This window comes from Podarcis pityusensis (genome assembly GCF_964106645.2).
Source record: "Podarcis pityusensis genome assembly, chromosome: 4".
NCBI lineage: Eukaryota > Metazoa > Chordata > Lepidosauria > Squamata > Lacertidae > Podarcis > Podarcis pityusensis.
Genome location: NC_138027.1, coordinates 102,558,349 through 102,580,895, shown reverse-complemented (window position 1 = coordinate 102,580,895; position 22,547 = coordinate 102,558,349). Strand labels below are relative to the sequence as shown.

The 22,547-nt window shown below is 41.6% G+C and overlaps 1 protein-coding gene across 1 annotated transcript in view; it reads right to left on the bottom strand.

Moving 5' to 3' along the window:
- Positions 1–13,324, bottom strand: part of DIAPH3 (diaphanous related formin 3) — a 118,209-nt gene extending 104,885 nt beyond the window's left edge. Inside the window, exons 1-7 of the mRNA XM_081002966.1 lie at positions 13,181–13,324; positions 11,558–11,590; positions 9,398–9,574; positions 7,570–7,674; positions 4,066–4,196; positions 2,365–2,439; positions 1,350–1,419 (exon numbers count right to left, since the gene is read on the bottom strand). Of these exons, the coding sequence (XP_080859092.1) occupies positions 1,350–1,419; positions 2,365–2,439; positions 4,066–4,196; positions 7,570–7,674; positions 9,398–9,574; positions 11,558–11,590; positions 13,181–13,312 (723 nt within the window). The 5' untranslated portion in view covers positions 13,313–13,324. The remainder of the gene's footprint in view (positions 1–1,349; positions 1,420–2,364; positions 2,440–4,065; positions 4,197–7,569; positions 7,675–9,397; positions 9,575–11,557; positions 11,591–13,180) is intronic.
- Positions 13,325–22,547: the final 9,223 nt, after the last annotated feature.

The window sequence follows — 22,547 nt, the reverse complement described above, 5'->3', positions numbered from 1 at the left end:
CTGATGATGGGACACCAACGGTTGGGGTTTTTCTCCTGCTGCTCTACTTGGGGTTCCGGGCAGCTGAAGGGGAGATAGAGTAGCCCATGTCGGGTATGTTTTATGTTATGCTTTGTATGCCTGCTAATGCTTTGTATGCCTGTTAATAAAACTGTTCTGGTTCCCCTTCCTCCACCTCATTCCTTTTGTCCTGATAGCCTTGGAAAGAACTGTTGTATTTGGCAGCACAAACCCCCATATAAGTGGGAATTCCTGTATCCCACAGCGGAGCCACAGAAAGAATGTGGTTGGTCAATGGAGCCATGGACTCAAAAAGGTTGAAAACCACTGTCATAGGCAAATGATTAATTTGCAACATTCAGTATTTTTATACAATCCCATTGTTTCACATCCAGTCTTTGCCTTTACATGTTTCATTTTCATATGCATCATCTGCTATCTGTGTAAGCACAAAGTTTTTCATAAATATACTCTGTATGTGTCAACTGATTTACTCCTAACTGCCATAGTTAAATTTTAAGTGAATATTTAGCAGGGAGTGCAACAGATACAGTATCTTCTGCTGCTTTTGGAACATGCGTAGGGTCTTATATAGAAACAATGCTGTCCTGCAGAAAGGAAACTGGACTTGGATTTAAAATAAATGTGTGAGTTTCAGTGTGTAAATTTTGAAGTTTGATTCTACCAGTGGACTAAGCTACCTTCTTTTTCCAATTGGCACCACATAAAAATGCATGAAGGCCTCCTAACGAGGAAACTAAATTAGTACTAGGAGGTTGAAATCCTAAACACAAGGGGAAGGGGGAGGAGCCCCATTGGACACTACAAGATTAACTTGTAGATTAACTATGATCTTTTGGCACCTCACTGGCTTGATTCGCAGATAATGCTTAACATGTAATGCAAAAAAGAAACTATTGCAGCATTTTTCTTAAAAATATAAAGCAGTATAGAAATGAAATGAAATGAATATTCCATCATCATCATCATCATCATCATCATCACTACTACTACTGCAGCACTTTTAAGCCACTGGCATAGGCATAGCTTTCTGTTAGGCATGAAAATAGTTAAACCATAACATACCAGATATTGACCCCAACAAGAACTGAACACAGGATTGCAGCTTTAATTTGTGTATCTAGTTATGTAAGTGCCAGTAGAATCAAGGATATGAGACAAAGGTTGGCATGTCACTTAACAACTGTTAACAGTATCAGTTATGTGTGCTTATACTTCATTTCTTCTTGAAATGAAAGCGTCACTGAGTTTAATAGGGCTTATTTCCAAGTAACCAAGTACTGTATACGACAGCAGTCTTAAATAATTAAGCAAATGATGTTGCTAACCTTATTATTCATAAAGGCCTTCAAACACTGTATGATCTTGTGCTGTAACTTCTTCAGAATTTGTTCCTGTCTGAAACAAATTAAGGACAAGAAATTTATATCATAATGCAAGCTATTCTACTCCTACTGAGGAGTGTATTAGGGCTGGGCAATATCTGCTTTTCAACATTGTGACGCATCACCAGCAGAGCATTACAATATAGTGATATATCACAATGTCTGAAAATGAGGAGGAAGGAGGACTTCAAAGTGGTTTGAACTAGTTTAGTAGAGTAGCCAGTTAACCCTCCATAGCCATTCCTCATTTACACAATGCAGCTCCCATCTGCACCAATGGGACAGCATACACTGACAGCACAGCATCTCCTTGCCTAAGCACCTCACCGCCCCCAAGCAGACACACCAGCTCCCTCCTAGCCTACCCCATGGCCATTGCCACCTCACTGCGTTCCCAACAGCTCCAGCACCACAGCCAGCCCCACTACATCCATCTTGCAAATAGCGACTTGAAGGGAAATGGGCACCGCCACCACCAATCAACCATGAAGGTACAGGGCCGGAGATGAGGAAAAGGAGCCAGCGCTGCTGCTACTGCTGTTCCCCACATGCTCCCATCACAGGGGCTTGCAGGAGGCACCAGGTGTGAGGCAGAAGGGATGGAGGAACAGCCCACTTGCTCAGCCGAAGAAATGATGGGCGGGCAAGCAGCGAGCACAGCACAAAGCACAAGAGGTAGGTGCAAGCACGCTGCCACCCCCAACCCCACTCCAGTATCTTTGGGGATGGCTGGCTGGGCTGTGGAGGGAGGGAGCGGGTCTTGAGTGGCCCTGCTGGGCTCACTGAGGATTGAGGAGGCCATGCCTGAAACGCTGGCAACACCTACTGGCATTCATGGTATATTGCCTGGCCTAAAATTGTGAAATCATTGCCGCAATGCAGGTTTCAAAACTGGTTTTGGGCGATGAATCAACACATCACCCAGGCCTAGACTGTATATTTGTAGAAAAAAACTTACTGCTTTGCTTCAACCAATCTTTCCAAGATGTCCAGTAGTAATCCAAGTCCTTCATATCCAAAGTTCTCGACCCAACTGCAAGTATTAAGAGGTGGTGAAAAATATATTTTGAATATTGTATCCATTAGGTGACCTTTTATTTCAAGCAATTACTATAGTTATATAAAAATAGCGTCAAGAGCGTCAAGAGCTCAGAATCCTTTCCGTGTGGTGGGCAGCAAGACACCCACAAACCAGGAGACACAGATTTTTGCAGGCCAGTTTGATTTCTAGATTGGAATGTTAGTCTTGGTTTTGAGAAAAAGATGTCAGGTTTACATCTCCCAGCTCAACTATTTATTTATTTATTTTCTTTCTTTATGGGGGCTGTAGAGCTTGTAATCCAGTCCAGGACTATGATGTGGGACAGTGGGGGTTAACCCACACCATCTTCTCCACTTAAATGTGTCCCTTCCTCCCACAAATACTATTTCCTCCATGTGAGCATACATTTTTTCCCAAGCATGGCAAGTCACAGCTAAGCTGAGATATTTCGCTGCAAGAAAGCAGAGCACAACGTCTCTATCCTATGCTGCAGTCACAATCTGGGCTGGGGCTTCCACAGCCTGTTTTTTGTGCAAGGCAATTATCAGACGTTGCTAATTGTTTCCAATATAATAGTGGGTCTTGGGCAAGTTAGTTTCCAACAGCAGCAAACTATGCAAGGGAATACATCTGTTCAATTACAGTACATACCCTGACTGCTGTTCATGAGCTAATGTTTGGTACCAAAAGAAAAAACCAAAAATAGGCAAAGAACTTGCAGGCAACCTGTATGATATTTGAGAGAGGGATGTGTGTTTCATATATCATTTCCCAACTTGTTTACTGCTGTTTGGTATCAACTTATCTGCACATAGATAAGGAGGATGCATTCTTTATAGTAAGAATGCTGATCATGCGGCATTAATATTGCAGCTCTGCTCCACATCTCTTCTCAGTAGCCCTACTGTGGGACACAAACAGTTGACACAGAAAGGGCCTTGAAAAGGTGCGTAGACAATGCTAGAGAATAAGTTCTGAAATGTGTGAACATTTAGTGTTCATAAATGACTCTAAACAATTTATATGTAGACATTGCCATAAAACACTACAGCTAGTATTAAAACTGTTGATTTAATCAAATTCTAATTTTAGTTCAAGAGACCTTTTGGCAACATCATAATGATATGGAGATTAATTTAGTATCCAGTGAATGAGCAACACAGATGAAGTACACGAGCAGCATAGCAATGCACACACGGGAGAATCATTGAGCTGCTATAAAACAAAAGCACCATCTTTTCTCTGGATCACAACACAAACTGTAGTCACTTGTTCCTACTTTAAAGTCCAATTCTGCTATCCCTACAACTTCAGCAAAAATATTAGACATGCAACTTCATATTTCTAATACCACTTGTATATATTTACAGGGGGAAAACAACAAGACATCTAGGAAAGGCATTTGGAGGAAAGTGACTGCCACTGATATTCAGAGATCGAGATTCTGGAGAAACTCTACCTTAAACAAAGTCATAAACACACCTGGTAAAAGACAACACCTTATAAAATTTTACTAATTTGCTTTTTGTTTACTGAAGGAAGATGGTCATATAGAAATACAGCAACACACTTTTTTTTTAAAAGAAAAAAGAACAACTTTTGAACTACTTGAATTACCTGACAGGATTGCTAGTCAATGACACGCGGAGGGATTCTAAGCAACCGACAAGTTTTTCATCTACTGTTCCTGATTTCAGTTCATATATGAACTCCTGTGGTGAAATCTGCTTGCTACTCTTGAGGCACCCCTGCAAGGAAAGTAATACTTGCTCAATATCTCAGTTCACTGCATTTTACCAGTTACAATTCACAAGCATCTCATTAAACTACTAACTTTTAGAGAAACTCAGTATTTAACTAAAGCAATTTTCTAGCTAGTTTAAAATCATAAAATATGAAGAATGTATAACTTAGAAAGCTGGAATATAGATGCAATAAAATAAATGATAATTTAAAATTATATCTAGCTGATCATAAAAATTAAGCAATTACACATGGTACATAGGATTACTTGGAGAGCATTACATGTCTAAAGTTAACTATCTCCTTACATTTATACAAGCAGTATTTTTTTAAAATAAAAAATGTATTTATAGCCTGCCCTACATTACAATAGATTCCAGGTTGGGGTACGGAAGTTACATAAAATTAACTAAAAACAACTAACCATAAAGCAACACATAATGGTCACTAACACTTTTAAAACTACTAGATTGGGTACTCACTCTAAGAACAAATACACTAATCATCTGCAAGTGCCTCCCTAATGTATCCTCCCAAACATGCTAGCTTGGCATGTGCTGGGGGACCTGCAGTACAGAAAAAACTGAAACGTGTCATTACCCACCTGCATACTGAGCAGTATACAATTTAAAATTAAATCTCAATACAAACATATTCAATTCTATATTTTAAAAAATGAATACTTATCTAATACACTGTGGCCACAACTGCATCAAGCCAGCAGAATGATGCCCAGCCCTTTGCAGCAGCTTTTAAAAAATGCAACAAAAGCCGTATGGATTTCATGAGCAAAGGTTACTGTATTTATAGTTTCCCCCGGATGCTATATCCATAGTAGCCTCCAGATGCTGGATCTGCAGCAAGGGGCAAAGGCGGCTCTTTTGCCAGTTTATCAGGAAGCCATATTGTTGAAGACAGGTTAAGGTATTCTCCAGGTCCTAGTGGGACTTTGCACGGCAGGGGAACCTGATGCAGTTCTGAATATAGATAAATGTAAATGCCTTTAAGGCACAGGTTGTTCATTTTGAAAAGATTCTGGAAGCTAACTGAATTGAAGAGTCTTTACCAATACTGGTTTGTCTTTCAAACCTTATGAATCCCCTGTGTTTTGGAGAGGAGGGGCCTATAAGGACACTGAGAGCCAGTGTGGTGTAGTGGTTAAGAGCGGTAGTCATGTAATCTGGGGAACCGGGTTCGCGTCTCCGCTCCTCCACCTGCAGCTGCTGGGTGACCTTGGGCTAGTCACACTTCTTTGAAGTCTCTCAGCCCCACTCACCTCACAGAGTGTTTGTTGTGGGGGAGGAAGGGAAAGGAGAATGTTAGCCGCTTTGAGACTCCTTAAAGGGAGTGAAAGGCGGGATATCAAATCCAAACTCTTCTTCTTCTTCATGTAAATAGGTCTCTGGGCACATGAGGGTTTACAACTTGGGTATTCCCTAGATCTTAATCTAGCCTCTTTTCTTTTTTCTCCCTTTCTTTTTGAGAGGAGATCTTTACTTTTGGCCCTGGTTTCCACTAAGACATCTGTGAGAGCACCATTTCAGGGAGCAAGGCCAAATTGGAATTAAAGGCTGAATCCACTCCATTCCTAGGTAGTAGAAATAGGCAACCTAGGAACCTGTGTACTGAACAGCTTTGACCTCTCTTCTTTCAAGGGTTGCTTCTTTCTGCCTTGTCCTACCCAAACAAACTAAATTGCCATGACTGATAGTTACTGGGCAAACTAAAGCAATTCATCAGATGAAAATGAAACACACCTGTTTGATAGATAAAGTGTTGCAAATCATTCATACTTCATTTAAATGAAAGAGGCACTGTTTTCATTTTCTAAAAATAGCAGAACTAACAAACTTACATTCAGATTTAATAGTAGCCTAAATAGCCAAGAGTCCCTTTTACCAACTATAGATAGTGTACTGAGAGCCAGTGTGGTGTAGTGGTTAAGAGCGGTAGTCTCGTAATCTGGGGAACCGGGTTCGCGTCTCCGCTCCTCCACATGCAGCTGCTGGGTGACCTTGGGCCAGTCACACTTCTCTGAAATCTCTCAGCCCCACTCACCTCACAGAGTGTTTTTTGTGGGGGAGGAAGGGAAAGGAGAATGTTAGCCGCTTTGAGACTCCTTAAAGGGAGTGAAAGGCGGGATATCAAATCCAAACTCCTCCTCCTCCTCCTACCAATAGGGTTAGCCTAGCTGTGGAAATTCATGAATTGATAACCTCAAAACTTGATTACTGCAAGGCTCTCTATGTGGGGCTACCCTGTGCCTGGTTCAGAAGCTCCAGCTGATGCAAAATGCTGCGGCTAGTCTGGTCTGTTGATGTACCTGTCGGAAATCAAGCCTATATCGGGAGTAACTGGCAACACTCCCAGGCACCCGGCTTGGTCTCCCGTTGACCTCCCTGACTGCATACCCCAGCAAGATCCAGGCTAGGTCTCGATAGGCGATTCTTCTCAGCGTGGGAAGAACACACCCCTCCCTCCTGCTCTCCCGGCAGGGAAAAGGAGATAGACAGAAACGTATTTACATGCTTTTATTCCTGTCTTTGCAGCATTACAGAAAACATGACTGCTCTCTTCAAGCTCCAGCAGTCGAGTGACAAACACCTCCTGTACTTCCTGTACAAGAGCAAGAGGAAGAGCTCATATTACACTCTGAGCTAATTCCGGTGCATTGCACTGTGAGCTGACTGTCCCTCTGTTTCCCACGGACAGTCACAACATTCCCAGCATGTTTACTTTTCAAGCTAGCAGTTTGCAGCTGCATTGCTTCTATATCGTAACAGTACCAGCACATAATTCCAGTGCTTAAAAGCAAGCACTGGCTGTCCATATTTAACCGGTCCAGGTTCAAGGTTTGTGCGTTAATTTACAAAGTTAATTTGTAACAATACGAGTCCATAATCCCTTATATCCAGGCCCAAACACTGAGATCTTTGAGTGAGTCTCTGTCAGTGGTCCCCCGTGGCTCAGATATGCAGCTCATAACTAACCAAAGTTATGAATTAAGCATAGTGGACCCAAGGCTGTGAACTCCCTCCCAGCTGAGTGCCTTCCTTGCTGAACTTCAGACACTTGACTCAGACTTTCTTGTTCTAGCACTTATTTTAAGGTGATGTTTGGTTTCATGATAAAGTCTTATCATTCTATTGTCCCACTTTCTGTGGATTGTTTTTATTTACACCACTTAGAAATGTGAATAAGTGGTATATAAATATCTTAACTAAATAACATGCAATCTGGCATGAACTGGACTGTACTTGTTGGGAGCTGTGATTGCAGTTGCTGATAAAAGTAGTGTTTTCCTTGATTTGCATCGATCTCTTAATATCTGTTAGTTTTTCTCCCACCCAAACACCCACTCCACTCAAGAGTGCTTACCACTTTAGAAGCAGTACTAATATATTGCACCACCATTTCTTTTTTGGTACTGAAATCTTTCTCTCTCAATGGTGCCTTCCGATCTTCATTTAAATTCATATCTTCCTAAGGGGAAAAGGCAAAACAGACATTACATACTATGATTTACCCCCCTTCTACAAACAAAATCACCTTACCATAAACCAGGAATGAATAAAAGGTTCATTAGAATATGCTGGCAAATCCTGAGTTATTTGCTGTAGATTGCTAGGATTTTTTTATTTAACAAAAGCAACAAAATGATCCTATTAACTATTGAAATGTAGAAAGATTAGATTAACCTGGAGTGGATTTTTGTGTTGAAGGACTGTGAGCTCAGCTCAGCTACAGTGAAAATGAAGATGTGGATGATACCAAGTTCTACCTCTCATTTAAATTGGAACCAGTGAAGTGCAGGGAATGTCGTGTGTGAGTTTCTGGGGGCAGTTGGAGGATGGATGGCGGCTAATGGACCCAAGTTGAATCCCAACAAGACAGAAGTAATGTTTCTGGGGGGAAAGGGGGACTTCCTGGTCCTGAATGGGGTAACTGTGTCTCTGAACAACCAGGTGCGCAGCCTGGGAGTCATTTTGGACTCACAGCTGTCCATGAAGTCACAGGTTAATTCTGTGTCTAGGGCGACTGTCTACCAGCTCCATCTGGTATGCTGGCTGAGACCCTGCCTGTCTGTGCACTGTGCACTGGTACATGCACTGGTTATCTCCTACTTGGACTACTGCAATGCACTCTACGCAACACTACCTTTGCAGGTAACTCGGAGACTACAATTAATCTAGAATGTGGCAGCTAGACTGGCGACTGGGCGTGGCCACCAGAACCATATAACACCCGTTCTGTAAGACCTACATTGACTCCTAGTACATTTCCGAGCATAATTCAAAGTGTTGGTGCTGACCTTTAAAGCCCTAAACAGCCTTGGCCCTGTATACCTGAAGGAGCGTCTCCACCCCCATCACTCAGCCCAGACACAGAGATCCAGCACTGAGGCCTTTTGGCGGCTCCCTCACTCCAAGAAGTGAAGTTACAGGGAAACACACAGAGGGCCTTCTTGGGAGTGGCGCCCACCCTGTGGAATGCCATCCCATCATATATTAAGGAGATGAGTAATTATATAACATTTAGGAAACATCTGAAGGCAGCACTACATAGGGAAGCTCTTCAAGGATTAATGTTTTACTATGTTTTACAATGTATATACGCTGAAAGCCGCTCAGAGTGGCAAGGACAACCCAGTCAGATGGGTAGGGTACAAATAATAAATTACTATTATTAATTATTATTAGTTGGGACTAGTAGAAATTATAGAAAGATGCAATTTAGGGTTTACTAATATATATGATTTATTGGTAACCATTTCCTTCATTATTGCTGCTCATTTATAAATTGCTCTCGTCGATTTTTCAAGAAAAAATAGTCAAAAATATTTTTGTCGCATATATAAAACAAGAGTAATGGTACTAGTATAATCTTTGCCATAACTATTTTGAAAGGTACCATTCACCCTTATGGAATAATATGAAAATTAAGCTGGTGCCATAAGTGGACAAGGCTATATCAACAGGCAAGATTCTTAGTAGAAGAGAGCCATTCATATAATGGACTGTAATACTATCTGCCACTGCTAAAATTCACACACAACTAGTTGAACCATTTTTTAATGAGTGTGCAAATATAACTTTAACAGTGCTTTTATTGTGCAGAAAGAGAAACCCAATAGCATAGTGGGAACTTTAGTATTCTGTTTAAGATATCATTACACCTTCATAGCCAATTGAACAATTTCTCTTACCATCATTTTTTCAAATAGTGATAGGATCTCCCCGTCTGATAAAGGATTAGGAATGAAGTCATCCAAATCTGTAGATGTAGGCCAGCTGCTGGTTGTAGAATGCAATTGTTTCAGATTCATTATAGTTGGTCGATCTTTTTTGCTCCCAGGAATTCGTATACTTGAAAATCTATCAAACTGAACAAGAACTAAAAATGAATATGTCTAAAGTTCATAATATACACAGTGCATCCTAAAAATACTTCTTATACACGGAATCAGTAGTATCTCTTTACAGTAGCACTGAAATACAAAAAAGCAAAAACATTTTTTTAAAAAAATGTTGTATACCTAGTACTATTTCATTCCTACCATCATTAGGTGACTCCGACTCATTGTGGCTTTGCTTAGACAAACACTAAACTTTGGTTTGATATTACAGGACTGAGCCTGGACGAGCCAGGTTGTACTTTGTCTGATATACCAGGTACCTAGTTTATGGGTACTCCCAGCTTTGTCACTTGAGGTTCAGGTTACCTCAGTAGCTACAACCGCATTTTACCAGCATCGTTTGGTACATCAGCTGCAACCATTATTGGATTCGCATAGTTTGGCTGCATGGGTTCATGCATCACTAGCCCTGAATATAAAGTATTGTAACTCACCCTTTTGAGAGCTACCCTTGAAGCTGGTTTGTAAGCTGCAGCCACTGAAGAATTCTGTAGTCTAGATGTTATTGGGCATTAGCTACTGACACCTGTGTTGTATGTCAACATGCTACCAAGCATGCTATCAAGGTAAGTATATAAAGTCCTGAACAACATGGCACAAGTGTACTTTAAAAACTGCCATATTCCTTATACCCCTGCCCATACTTTGCAATTTGCTGCTGTGGCATATCCAACCACATGTGGCGGTCTTCAACAACAAAAATGTACATTAGTATGGTGATACTGGGATTATGCAACTCTCTGCCTAATCAGCAATAGCTTTATTCAACAAACCAAACTAAATATAAACTACAGTTTAGGGTTCTAAAATAATTAAATAAGCAGTTGACTGGACACACAAGTTAAAGCTTCCAATCTCCTCACAGCAGTACTAGAAAGGTGATTTGGAATGCAAGCCTGAAGTAAACTTAGGCTCATACACATAATTCTAAACTATAATTTAGTATCATGCCCAAAGAAGTTAATAGGACCCCTAAATACATTCCTGCAGCAAAATCTTGCAATGCAAAATACCTAAAAATAAGGTAGGACCCAGGACTGTCATCTATAACTCTGACCTCCCAGACGTAGAAAGTTGTTAGCTGAATAGATACAGTGGTGCCTCACAAGACGAAATTAATCCGTTCCACGAGTCTCTTCGTCTTGCGGTTTTTTCGTCTTGCGAAGCACAGCTATTAGCGGCTTAGCGGCTATTAACGGCTTTAAGAAAAAGGAAACAAACTCGCAAGAACTCGCAAGACGTTTCGTCTTGCGAAGCAAGCCCATAGGGAAATTCGTCTTGTGGAACGACTCAAAAAACGGAAAACTCTTTCGTCTAGCGAGTTTTTCGTCTTGCGAGGCATTCGTCTTGCGGGGCACCACTGTAATGGAGAATTCCAGCCAAAACACAATAAACAGGACATCTCTTTCATAAGTGTGGAAGCATGGTTAAAGCATAGTTAACCAATGGCACACTCAATTTATTGGCATGGTTTGCATGAACAATGCTTAGGATACCCATTTATTCCTCCTATACTTGTTTTGTTAAAAACTATAGTTTATCACTACATCCAATCTGGGCAAACTATTATTTACAACCAAACATTTAATTCCCAATTCTAGTTTACAAGCAAACTTGCCACAGCAAATTGTAGGATGCCAATTGTAGGATGTTATAGTTTTTATTGTTATTATTTCTTACTCACATTTATCCATTTATTGGTTCACTTACCCATTAACTAAAGAAAAAATATGAGATGGCATTATGGGCAGGGGGACAGCACATTAGCCCTAGGCAAGTTCATGTAACACAAAATCATTATTTGGCATTACATCTGAAGTGAGTTACTGCATTTCAGTTAAGTGCCAAATCTGAATGACAAAAAGTGTTTATTTTACAAAGCAAGTTCCCGTTATCTGTGTGGTAAAACATACAATTAGTCACAGCAGACTAAAAGCAAAATAATCTTACCACATCATCTGTCAGTGTCTTGATGTGCAAATGCTGTAAATAAAGAAACAAGCTCTTAATGCAGTTCAGATAGTCTACCAAAAATTAGCAAAGAAATTCTAGGTATAATTTCACTATGCAAGCAATATTCCTTCACTTTCCATCATCATATTGGTCTCTGTAAATGTGGAGGTAATCCTGATGATACCCCACTAGACAACCTCAAGAACCCATTCCATGGAACATCCACAAGTCCCTGGCCTCCTTGGCTTGGCTTGAGTGGCAGTAAGTGAAGAAGAACTGCCCCTGCTGCCCCCCTTTTTTAAACCTGCTTATGCCCAGAAAAGCTAGCAGATAAGGAGACAACCATCCCTTCCCTGCGAACTCTGTATGAACTTGTGGCTAAGAGTCCCCTTTATCAGTATCAGAATAAAACACCCTAGGGCAGTGGTTATCAACCAGTGTGCCTTGAATGCTGGTCAGGTGTGCCGTGGGCAACACTGGCCTCCATCTCTCTTTCCTTCCTTCCCTCCCTCCTCTGATGCCCTATTGCATCTCTGCCTCCCAAAGGCTTGCATGGCTGTTTGTTGCAGCAGCCCTGGCTCTGGGGCTGGCCAGGGGGTGCTGGTTGCCAGCAGCAGAGGAAGCAAGCAAGTGGATGAGGGAGCCCAGCCAGTCTGCCAGCCCTTGCTGTTGGGAATGGACAGACAAGTGGGAGGCTGGACAGGCAGACAGACAGGTGCAGTGCTGGCCTTTCTTGTGCTTGCTGTGTGCAAGGCCTGCCTGAGAGCTGAGTGTCCAGCCCTGAAGAGGAGCCTTTCCGCCATGCAGGCCCAGCGGCGCCAGCTGCCGCCACTCAAGGTAAGATGCTGGCCTCACATTCTCTTTCAGCCAGTCTCCGTTGGGCTACTAAGGCTGGGGACATCCTCTTCTGACGGCCCCAGTGGGATGTCGCGAGGAGGCACCTCTCTTTGGGGCAGAGGGCGGGTGGCTCAGAGACCGGGGCAGCTTCCCTAAGAAGAGGGGAGAGGAGGCTGAGGAAACACTCCCCAAAAGAAGGATGTTTGGAAAGGGATGAGGGGCTGCTGGCTCTGCAGGCAAGGGGGGACCAGACTGGGCTTCTGAGGCTTGGGGCATCTTTCCCCACAGGGGAGCTGCAGAAAGAACGTGGTTCATCAAGGGACTCAGAAAGTCTGAAACCCTCGGCCCGGCAGCATCTCTAGAGACGCCTGAACACCCTTCTCCCTATTGGCCTCATGCTGAAAGAAAAAGCCTTCATTGAGCTTTTGTTTAAATATCCTAGTTACAGTTTTTTTATATATTAAAAAACCTCACCCTTAAAGCGGTTTACAAAAAGAAAACCCAGAAAAATGCACAGCATTCAGAGTTGGTCTAACTTTCCCAGCCTGTGGGTGGCTTGTCTAACCAATTCTCTTTTTCGGCAGCTGCAGTCAAGAGTCAAGGCGCCTCCTGGACCTCGAGAGGCAGCCAGTTCCGAAGGAAAGTTCCTGGGCAGCGTAAGGGGGGGGGGGAGGGAAATCAGGTGCGCGTTGTTGTTTTTCAAAAAGAGGTGTTTTCCGAAGACGGGCCTTGGGGAGGGAAGGAGAGGCTCCCGGGAGCCCAGAGCTGCCTCAGGCTACTCACAAACTTGGGCTTTTTACTGCTGCCGCCGCCTCCGCCCGCCGCCGCCGCCTCCCAGCCGGGCTCGTCTCCGTCGCCGCGGAGCATCCTGCTCCCCCCTCGGCCCTTCTTCCCTCGCGGCGCCCCCGGCTCCATGGCAGCCCCTCGCCCGGCGCGCGCTCGGCCGAGGAGAAGGCCGTTGACCAGGCCCCGCCCCCGCCCTCTCGCCCGCGCGCCCCGGGCCGTTGAAGCGCCCGCCCCGCCCGGGCTCCAATCCCAGGCATCCGAATCTTCCCGCCACGGACTCCCCGCCCTCCCTTCCGGGCCCGCCTCTGCGCAGCCAATCCCAGGCCGCCCAGCATGGCCAGGGAGCCTCTCTCCCCTCTGATAGGTGGAAACGGAGCTCTCCGGAGAGAGGGAGGGAGGAAGAAAGTCCCGGATGGAGGCCCTTTGGCTTCGGCGCGTGCGCGGGACCGAAGACTGACGAGGCTCCTGCCTGGGCCTGTAGGTGTTTGAGGGAGCTCCTGTTTCATCTCTCTCTAGACACAAACAATAACTCTATTGTTTTCCAGAGTTATTCAACACAAACAAATAAATATTGCTTGAATTCTAGAATTTAATATATATATATTTAACGATTGGTTCCTCCATATCTACCTGTCTCTCTCTCTCTCTATATATATATGGTTATCAATATAGTTTTAATTCTATCAATGTTAAATTGCTGTTTTTAGCTGTACGCGGTCTTGAGTCCCCACCAGGGGGGAAAAAGCAAAGTGCACACAAATGCTTGTTGTTTATTTATTTATTTTATGTGATAAAGTTTGTATACTACCATTCCCACAGATTTCCATCCCGCATGGCGGGGGAGAGTGGGCTGGGGAGGCTGCTTTGGGCTTCCCTCATGGGGAATATGTCCCAGCCCAATGTCCCCCTTGAGCACACGAGGGGATGGGATGGAATCAGGACCACCCACCGGCCAGTTAGGAAGCAACTTAGGGGTGCATATATATGACAACACCCTCTCCCATACTTGTAGCTGGAAAATAAAATGGGAAAAGCAACACCGTCTGTTTCTCTATTCCACTCTCTGACATGAGATATTCAAGGGTAAAAACTGAAAACTGGACTTGAACCAACATTATTACTCCTGCCTCTCAGAAGAGCCTGCTCTAATGAGCAGAACAAGTTCACCACTCTGGCAGATGCTGTGCTGAAAACAGAGCATCTGCCTTTTCTAATCATTACTTGACAGTCTAGGCTTATACAATCATCGTTTTGTTCCATGAGGCTCTCAGACGTGTCACATACCAAACATTAATCTTTTTTTGGTGGTTGGGGCAGAGAAATTCCACTTGTTCAGATTACTTTGGCCAATATGTTGTTTTCCTGCTAAAATATTTTTTTTTTAAAAAAAATCTGAACACATACTGAGAAAAAAACCTGCAGATTTACATTCCATCCTAACAGAATTTCAGAGCAACAGGTGTATCATACTTGTGAGGCAGATGGCCTATGAAATGAAAAATCTTAATCTATTGAGGAAGAGAAAAAGACAGAACAGTGTAATCATGACCATGTTACCTATTTGTGTAATATCCTCCAAACCAAAGCCCACATTGCCCCATGTCCTTAACAACTATTTGTGATGAGACATACAGAAACGAGGTGCTAATTATATTGGCTTCCCTGCTTGCATTTCATAACTCCATTAGTGTCTACAAACATTAGACCACCTGTACACTGTTTCTCATCCGCATGTGTGAAGAACCCCCACCCACACCATGTTTTGGAGAGAAGACAAGTAAGGAAAGATGCAACACTCTTTCTCCTGCCAGTTTCCATGTCAGCAACCACCCTCCTTCCCCTATCCAAATACTAAAGCATAACTATATAGCCACTTGGGTTTGCCATTATCGGCCTTATAATCCTCCCTTAACTTTGTACATGAGAGCCTTCAGTAACTGTAGTAAAACAAAATGTTGTTTTACTTTTTCAGTAAAAGTTCTTTTTTCTGGGAGCACTCTTGTGTTTGTTGTCCCCCTGGATGCCTTGCAAGGCTTTCCACCTCCCAGACATCCCTAAGTTACACATCCTGTGTACAGGTAGTTTCATAAATGTGCTAGTTTCTGGGCCAGCTCCACTAGACAGATGGCAGCCTGTCCTCCAGCAATATAAAGACAAGCTTGCAGTGGAGAAAGGTTCCCTTAGCACTGGGTCAGATCCCACCCCTGTGCTATTTGTGTTGCAGAAGGACTTATTTGCTGAAGGTGGAGAAGAGTTTGCAGATGTGCATAGAACATTTCTGGAGCCAGCACTGTAACACCTTTGAGATTTACCTCTGAGGCATTCACTGTAACATCATTTTGGGAGGCTGTCCTGCTGTGTCCCTTCAGCACTCGCTAGCCTCAAAAAGGATCATGGTGCTGTTATTGAATGAGGCATAAAAGCTTCTTAAAATAAAAAATCATGATTACAAAATGGTGGCAGAAAAGATTGACTTAAAACTGAATACACCTACCATTCAGCACCAAAGGTTGAACTTTCATAAATGAAAGTCTACTTCGCTTTTATCATGAGGTTTTTGTGATATCTAGATTCCAAGAAGTAATGATGTTCCATTACTGTCTTACTCAGAGTTAAATATGAAGCAGCAAAATTAGGCCAAATTACTGCCAGCTTTCTGATTTATGCATTTTCATACTGTCAAAATGGCCCAAACTCCACTAAACCACTTCTAATTTTTACAACATAATTCATAAGTGTTATAAAAGATTATCTCATTATTTAAAAGTTTACACAGAAACTATGAGTTAAATTGGTTTCCTTTAAACTTCACACAGACTTTTAAAATTATTAGGAAGAGAGTCCATCCCCCCCGAAATAATTTATCTCGCACATGTACCAAACCTATACATATCTCAAATATGCAGAAAAAGGATGCAGCAGCAGAGGCAGGCATTTTAATGAAACTTTGGTACAGTATCTCAATTTGTAGAACATTGCTACGGATTTCTCCTTTTGCAGAATGCATGCCAAGAACTGGTCAACCTTGTGACAACTAAGAATTTATATACAAAAGCATCTGAGAAGCTTTAAAAAGATATAGCCTGAGGCATGTTCTGCTTCATGTAGTGTCAGGAAAAAATTATACAAAGCTGCTTTTAAATAAGCAGAAACTAAACTGATGTTTGGCACTGACACTCTAACAGGAGGGAACAGTGATTCCTAATTCTTTTATCTTTTAGTTTTGCTTACTTTATGCTGAAGTTATTCATACTTGCACTCTTGAGGCCTACATAGTTTCAAGCCTTCTTGGTTTGGTTTCATCTGTGGTATGCATGCACACACTCCTACCCATCTAGATTCTGGCATGGGAAAAGGCAACGTAATCAGAATGGTCCCAACCAATTCAGTGCTACAATGATGTAGGACAGAACCACAGGTAAAATTTATCTAAATATTTTGGTTCCGACTTTTCACTCCCATAGATCCCCAGGGTGATTTCCAAGTTAACAATGCAATCCAATGCCTGTCTTCAGAAGTAATTCCCAGTGACTTTAATGGGTTTTCTCTCATATAAGTGTGTACAGTATAGAATTGCACCATTAAACATAGAAATACAATAAAAATAACAGCAATACAACACAAATGAGTATAAGATCAATTAAAAAACCATAAAATAAAAATGGGCCAATAAATATGAGAGAGAGAGAAAGAGCATAAAAAGACAAATGGCTGTGTAGCTGTTGCAATATAGCTAATATGGAAATCAGGTCACAAATGCTTTTAATACACTAGCTTCCAATATAATAAAATTAGGGGAAGATCAAAATAATGAGTGCCACAAACTGCTGACCAAAACAAGTGTGCCGTAGGTGTGTAAAGATGGCAGTTATAAAGTGTGCCAGTCATGCCTGTGGCTTGAGATGACTTGGTCTTCCCTTGCCAGCAGGACTGTGCTACGGTTTGGACATCTGTATGATAGAACTCACTTCTCTGTGCTTATTCTTGGAGCACCTTGGTCTGCAATTGATCCAAATGTGTTTCTAATTCTTGGAGCATTCTCACAGGAGGTTTACATCACTTTCAAGCCTGCCTGTGCTTTTTATGTGATTGTCATCATTGCTAAATCTATAGAGAAATCTGTAATTTGAATAGACGGTCTAGGCAGTGAAGGTTGTACAGTAATACAGTATTACGAAGCAATCTCTTTGTGGGGTGGGGGGGAATAAAGGAAACAACGGAACACTTTAACTCTTGTGTGAAAATGAGATGACATCTGATGGCTGGAAGCCATGGTGCCCCTGGAGCAGCAAAACTGGATGCCTTCATCTGTCCCACTTTGCAATAAAACATGTCTCTCCCATATAGGTCTCTGCAGCCTCAGCAGACACTGTAACTGTGGTTTGGCTTTACCCTCGAAAGTGCACCCCTCCATAGTCTCCCAAGACAGGCAGATGCCAACAACATCTGATTAAAGAAATCTTAACTAATTAAATGTATAAGTTACCAGTAATTGATTGACCAATCATGTATGTACAGTATATGGGGGGAGGGTTCCAAAGGAGAAAAATGTTTTAGATTCTGTATGCATGTGTCACAGCTAGCATAATGTTGGAAAAGCAATTTCCTTTATGTGAGAGAGGAGGAATTCCTTTTTCTAGTATGCTGCATGCTTTAAAAAACCACAAAACCTGCGGACCAATTAATTAGAGGCAAATGAGTGCCCTCTTAAATGTCTGTGCACAAGAAGCACAGGGTTTTGTTACGTATTTCCATCATTTCCAAGGCTGGAGTGCCAATATGGTCCGGTATAACTGAAGTGACATACATAGCCACATTAGCATCAGGATTATATTTCTCAAAATAAGCACACACACACCCCCGGTCACATAAAAAAAAACACTTCATAAAAATGGAAAATACTTTCATAAGTAAGCTGTGATATGATGCACAGGTTGGGTCTTCCAAAGTTAAAAAAGCAAAACTCCCATTGGGCATGCAGAAGTCTTTGGGCATATCTAAATTAGTTATTTGGATACCAGCCAATAATTTTAAAGCGTTGGTGGTGGTGTGATAGAGGCCATATGTTGCCATTTCCTTTGTAACACAATCATCTGTCAAACCTGTGTTTGAAGAACCATCAATCCTGCATGATTTGAGGATGGAAAAGTGTGTGCGTCACAGGCAATGAATGTGCTGCCACACCACCCGCAAGCTATCGTCCGTTTTCAGATTCAGGTGCCCTAGATGACTATCTAGCAGCCACCAAAGGGTTTAATGTAATATTTTGGTCACTCCAAGGATGACAAATACCCTTCCACTACTTGTTGCTTTGATAGAAAAGAGACCAGTTAAAGGGTTATAGCAGAAGCATGTTCTAGTGGGGCTGGTGAGGAAAACATGGAGCTGACAGGGCTACATGAAATAATCTGGGGGAGGCCAGCCTCATGTATCAGATGGCCCAGTGGAAGGATAACCATGAATTTCAGATCCAATTGAAGCTGTTGTGAAGAATTTGATTTCATAGAACCAAAAGCATCTCTTTATCTTTTAGGTATGCTAATCTGCACTACTACAACAAAAATGGAGGGAAAATAAAACCAATATAATAACCCACCAATTATTTAGTAGTTCCTGGGCTCTGCAAATAATATATTATTTTTAAATATATTATTTTTAAATGAATATTCTTTGTAAAATTTGTAAAATCTTTGTAAAATATCTCCTTCTTCTCCTCTTCCTCCTTCTGATGTGGTAAAAACCATGTAAAATCAAGTTGAAAATTAAGTAAATTACGTAGATGTATCACAGAAAATAGCTTCTTTTCAAAACATTGCTTTATATTTACAGTCTCCATATTTTCAGAACTGCTGAGGATGGTGGATATCGCATATATTTCTGATTTGCATATGAAATAAAGGCATGGCATGCTACATAAAACACACTTTGTCTATCAGTGTCTCTCATCAGATAGCCTGTGTTATTTTTTACAGCCACTGTAGCCTTTTAAATGTTTCTATAAATGCTATGTTTAGTTCTTCTAGGGATTTTCATTTTATGCAACAGATAGTCTAGCTGCTATAATAAGAAACATAAGCAATTCTTATGTTTTAATATCTAAACCTGGCCTCTCACCTAAGAGAATAATATTCACTAAAATGCAAACTTAATGGGTTCTTTCAAATTCAAAGTAAATTCCTGTTGTACTTTCCCCCCAAAAGTCACACTCATCAGATAGGTCCACCATAGGTGGTAGCAGATGCCCCATTCAGTTGTGCAAACAAGTTATGAAAACCCCATCTACAATTGTATGGGAGTCGTATACCATACTGTATATGTATCCCAAAATTTCAAGGTGTTCTTTATATGCAAAAACTGATTGCATGGTTAACCAAATAGCTCTCCAATCATAATAGTCTATAGACTGCTCCACATTGGTTTCCCATGCTATCTTTAAACTAGTCATAGTGCTTGTTAAAGAAAATATTGTGTATTTAGTTTTTATATTAGCCCCCATTCAGAAACATTGTTCACTTCTACCATTCTTTCAAAGCCAGTAAATAGCAAGGCCATCATCCTTAAGAGTACATCATTCTAACTGGTGTATTCAAATTGTCCAATATCAGCTCTGCGGTAAAGAATATATATTAAGGTCTAAAATATCAATTTTCTTCCCATTTTACTAATTTACCTTTGGGTATATCACATTTAAATCTAGGGTGATAATCAGGTGGTATTATTGGAGAAATTCCTGGAGAGGTGAGGCTTTGCCAGTTTTTCCAGACCTGAAAAGTGCACCTGATAATTGGGTTTTTTTAATTTTATTCCAAACTGCTGAAGTACAATGGGTGGAGTGACAATACACATAAAGATTCTTTGCCATAGTTTTTGTTTATTCTATTTTTATCCATGGCTACTCTTCTTTGAAAATCAAGTAGCACAGTTGCTGAAGATGGAATGAATCATCATATATAGCCAGATTAGAGACTCCCCATTCATTCACTTAAAAAACAAAAAACAAAATGCATGGTAATTCTAGATCTTTCACTCTGAAAAAAAAAAGAATATTTTTAGCCTTAATAGTGGGAGTGGGGAAAGGGAAACAAATAAAGGAATATTGGAATAAGTTTCATTTCTGCCATTCTATTTCTGCCCAGCATACATTATTCTTTCCCTACCTCTTTATATTTTTTGAATGGCTTTCACTAAAGGCTTTTAATATAAATTATATAGTTTACCCAGTGTTATAGGAATATGTACTCTATATAGTCCTAAATATTTAAATGCCTTTGGGCCAAAAAGTACCCCAGCCATTCAGTTAAGCTCTGTTGGTTGCTTAGGTCCTAAAGTTCTGTCCTCTGGTTTATTAATGTGGTTAAATTAAAGTTTTACCTAAGTATCAGTTCAGATTTCACTTCTGGGAAGTAAGAGAAAACACGTGTTCCTGGAAGGTAAGCAATAAGGAAGGCTTGCTGCTCTTTTGGCACCACAGAAACATCTAACTGAGCAGTGTTGGGATATTGGGAAAGATGGAGCTCTGCTCTGACCCCACATGCCAATAATATTTTTGTGAAAGAACAATTTTCCTCCCAAATTCTGTGGAGAGATGAGACAAAACTTTCCTTCTCAGATTTTTGCCACGCATAAGAGCAACTTAAGGACCAATGATAAACACTTCCCAGAGCAGTTTGTCTCTGATTCTCTCCTGCAATTTTTCTTTCAAGATTGTGCCTTGATCCTCTGACCTTGAACTACCATTGTACACTCATTGTACAGCTTTACTTGTTCAAGAATTTATTTCAAATGTCTCACAGCTTATGGTTAATCACTCAGTACTGTATACACACTTGTGGTGTGACACTCATTTATAATGCATTTGGGAATTTAAAACAACAACCCAGAAACACTCAACTGAATAAGATGTGGGGGTTAATTTCTGTCATTGAAAGAAGAGAAAATAAAGTGCAAGAGTGGATGATAGGGACTGTAGGAATTCTGCAATATCTCTAATGTCTTGAAACATTATTCAGGCTGTTAACTGTTAATGCCACTACAGCAACACAAAGAGCATATGCATAGCACATATAATTATAAGTTACTTTTTCGATATCAAACGGTGTGGGTGTGGGTGGAGGGGGAAAGAATGCTTTAATAGCCACTTGACATGTTTTGAAAAGCTTTCCATACACTATATTACAAATAACAATTGTTATATTACAAATGTTATATAACATTTTTTATATTACAAATAACCTTTGGATGGATTCAACTTTTACTACATACAATGTCTAATTCATGGTATATTGCTCTGTCCCAGCTCCTGCCAACCTAGCAGTTCAAAAGCATACCAGCATGAGTAGATAAATACATATCGCTGTGGCAGGAAGGTAAACGCCAGAAGCAGTTCAGTCATGCTGGCCACATGACCCAGAAAGCTGTCTGTGGACAAATACCAGCTCCCTTGGCCTGAAGCGCAATGAGTGCCACACCCCATAGTTGCCTTTGACTGGACTTAACCATTCATGGGCGGAATCACACAAAGAAGACACAGCCCAAGTGCCCAGAGACAGTAGCGGCATAAGGTAAAGGTAAAGGGACCCCTGACCATTAGGTCCAGTCGTGAACGACTCTGGGGTCGCGGGGCTCATCTCACTTGATTGGCCGAGGGAGCCGGTGTTCAGCTTCCGGGTCATGTGGCCAGCATGACTAAGCCGCTTCTGGTGAACCAGAGCAGCACACGGAAACACCGTTTACCTTCCCACCGGAGTGGTACCAGAGTCCCATCATCAGGTAACTGGCAGCAGATGTGACTGGTGAGCACCTGTTCTGCTTTAAGCAACCGACTCTGCAATGCAGATGTGAAGTGAGGCTTCAGCAGCACCCTAGACAGTTCCATACAGATCTCAGTTTGGAGACTCCACAAGAGCAGAGTTCAGATGCGACTCAATGATAGCTAGCCATCCTCAGTCTGAGCCTTGAACAGGAGCTGAGCTCTAGCTCAGAAGCCAGCTCCACCTTCCATGAGAGGAGTCTCTCCATTTAAAAGGGCCCAGCTCAAAGCAAGCCATGTTTATCAGTCATGTCTGTTGTCAGCTGTATCCTGCTGAAATCACTCATCCAACAGAAATGCATACATATACAGATAGGTGCACCCTGGAAATAAGTGAAAATGCCCCCCCCCCCCATAACATGGCATTATTTACTATCAGTTACTGAGAAGGCCTTCTTGAAGAAGAGTGAGCACTTACTTTTCTAAAAAAGAAATTTAATTATGCTTTTCAGGTTTATATATTTCACTGATTTGACAATCATTTTAACATTTCAAAAATTGTCTTCCTTCCGCCTCTTTCTGCAATCCCTTAAATTTATTTTTAATAACTTCCGC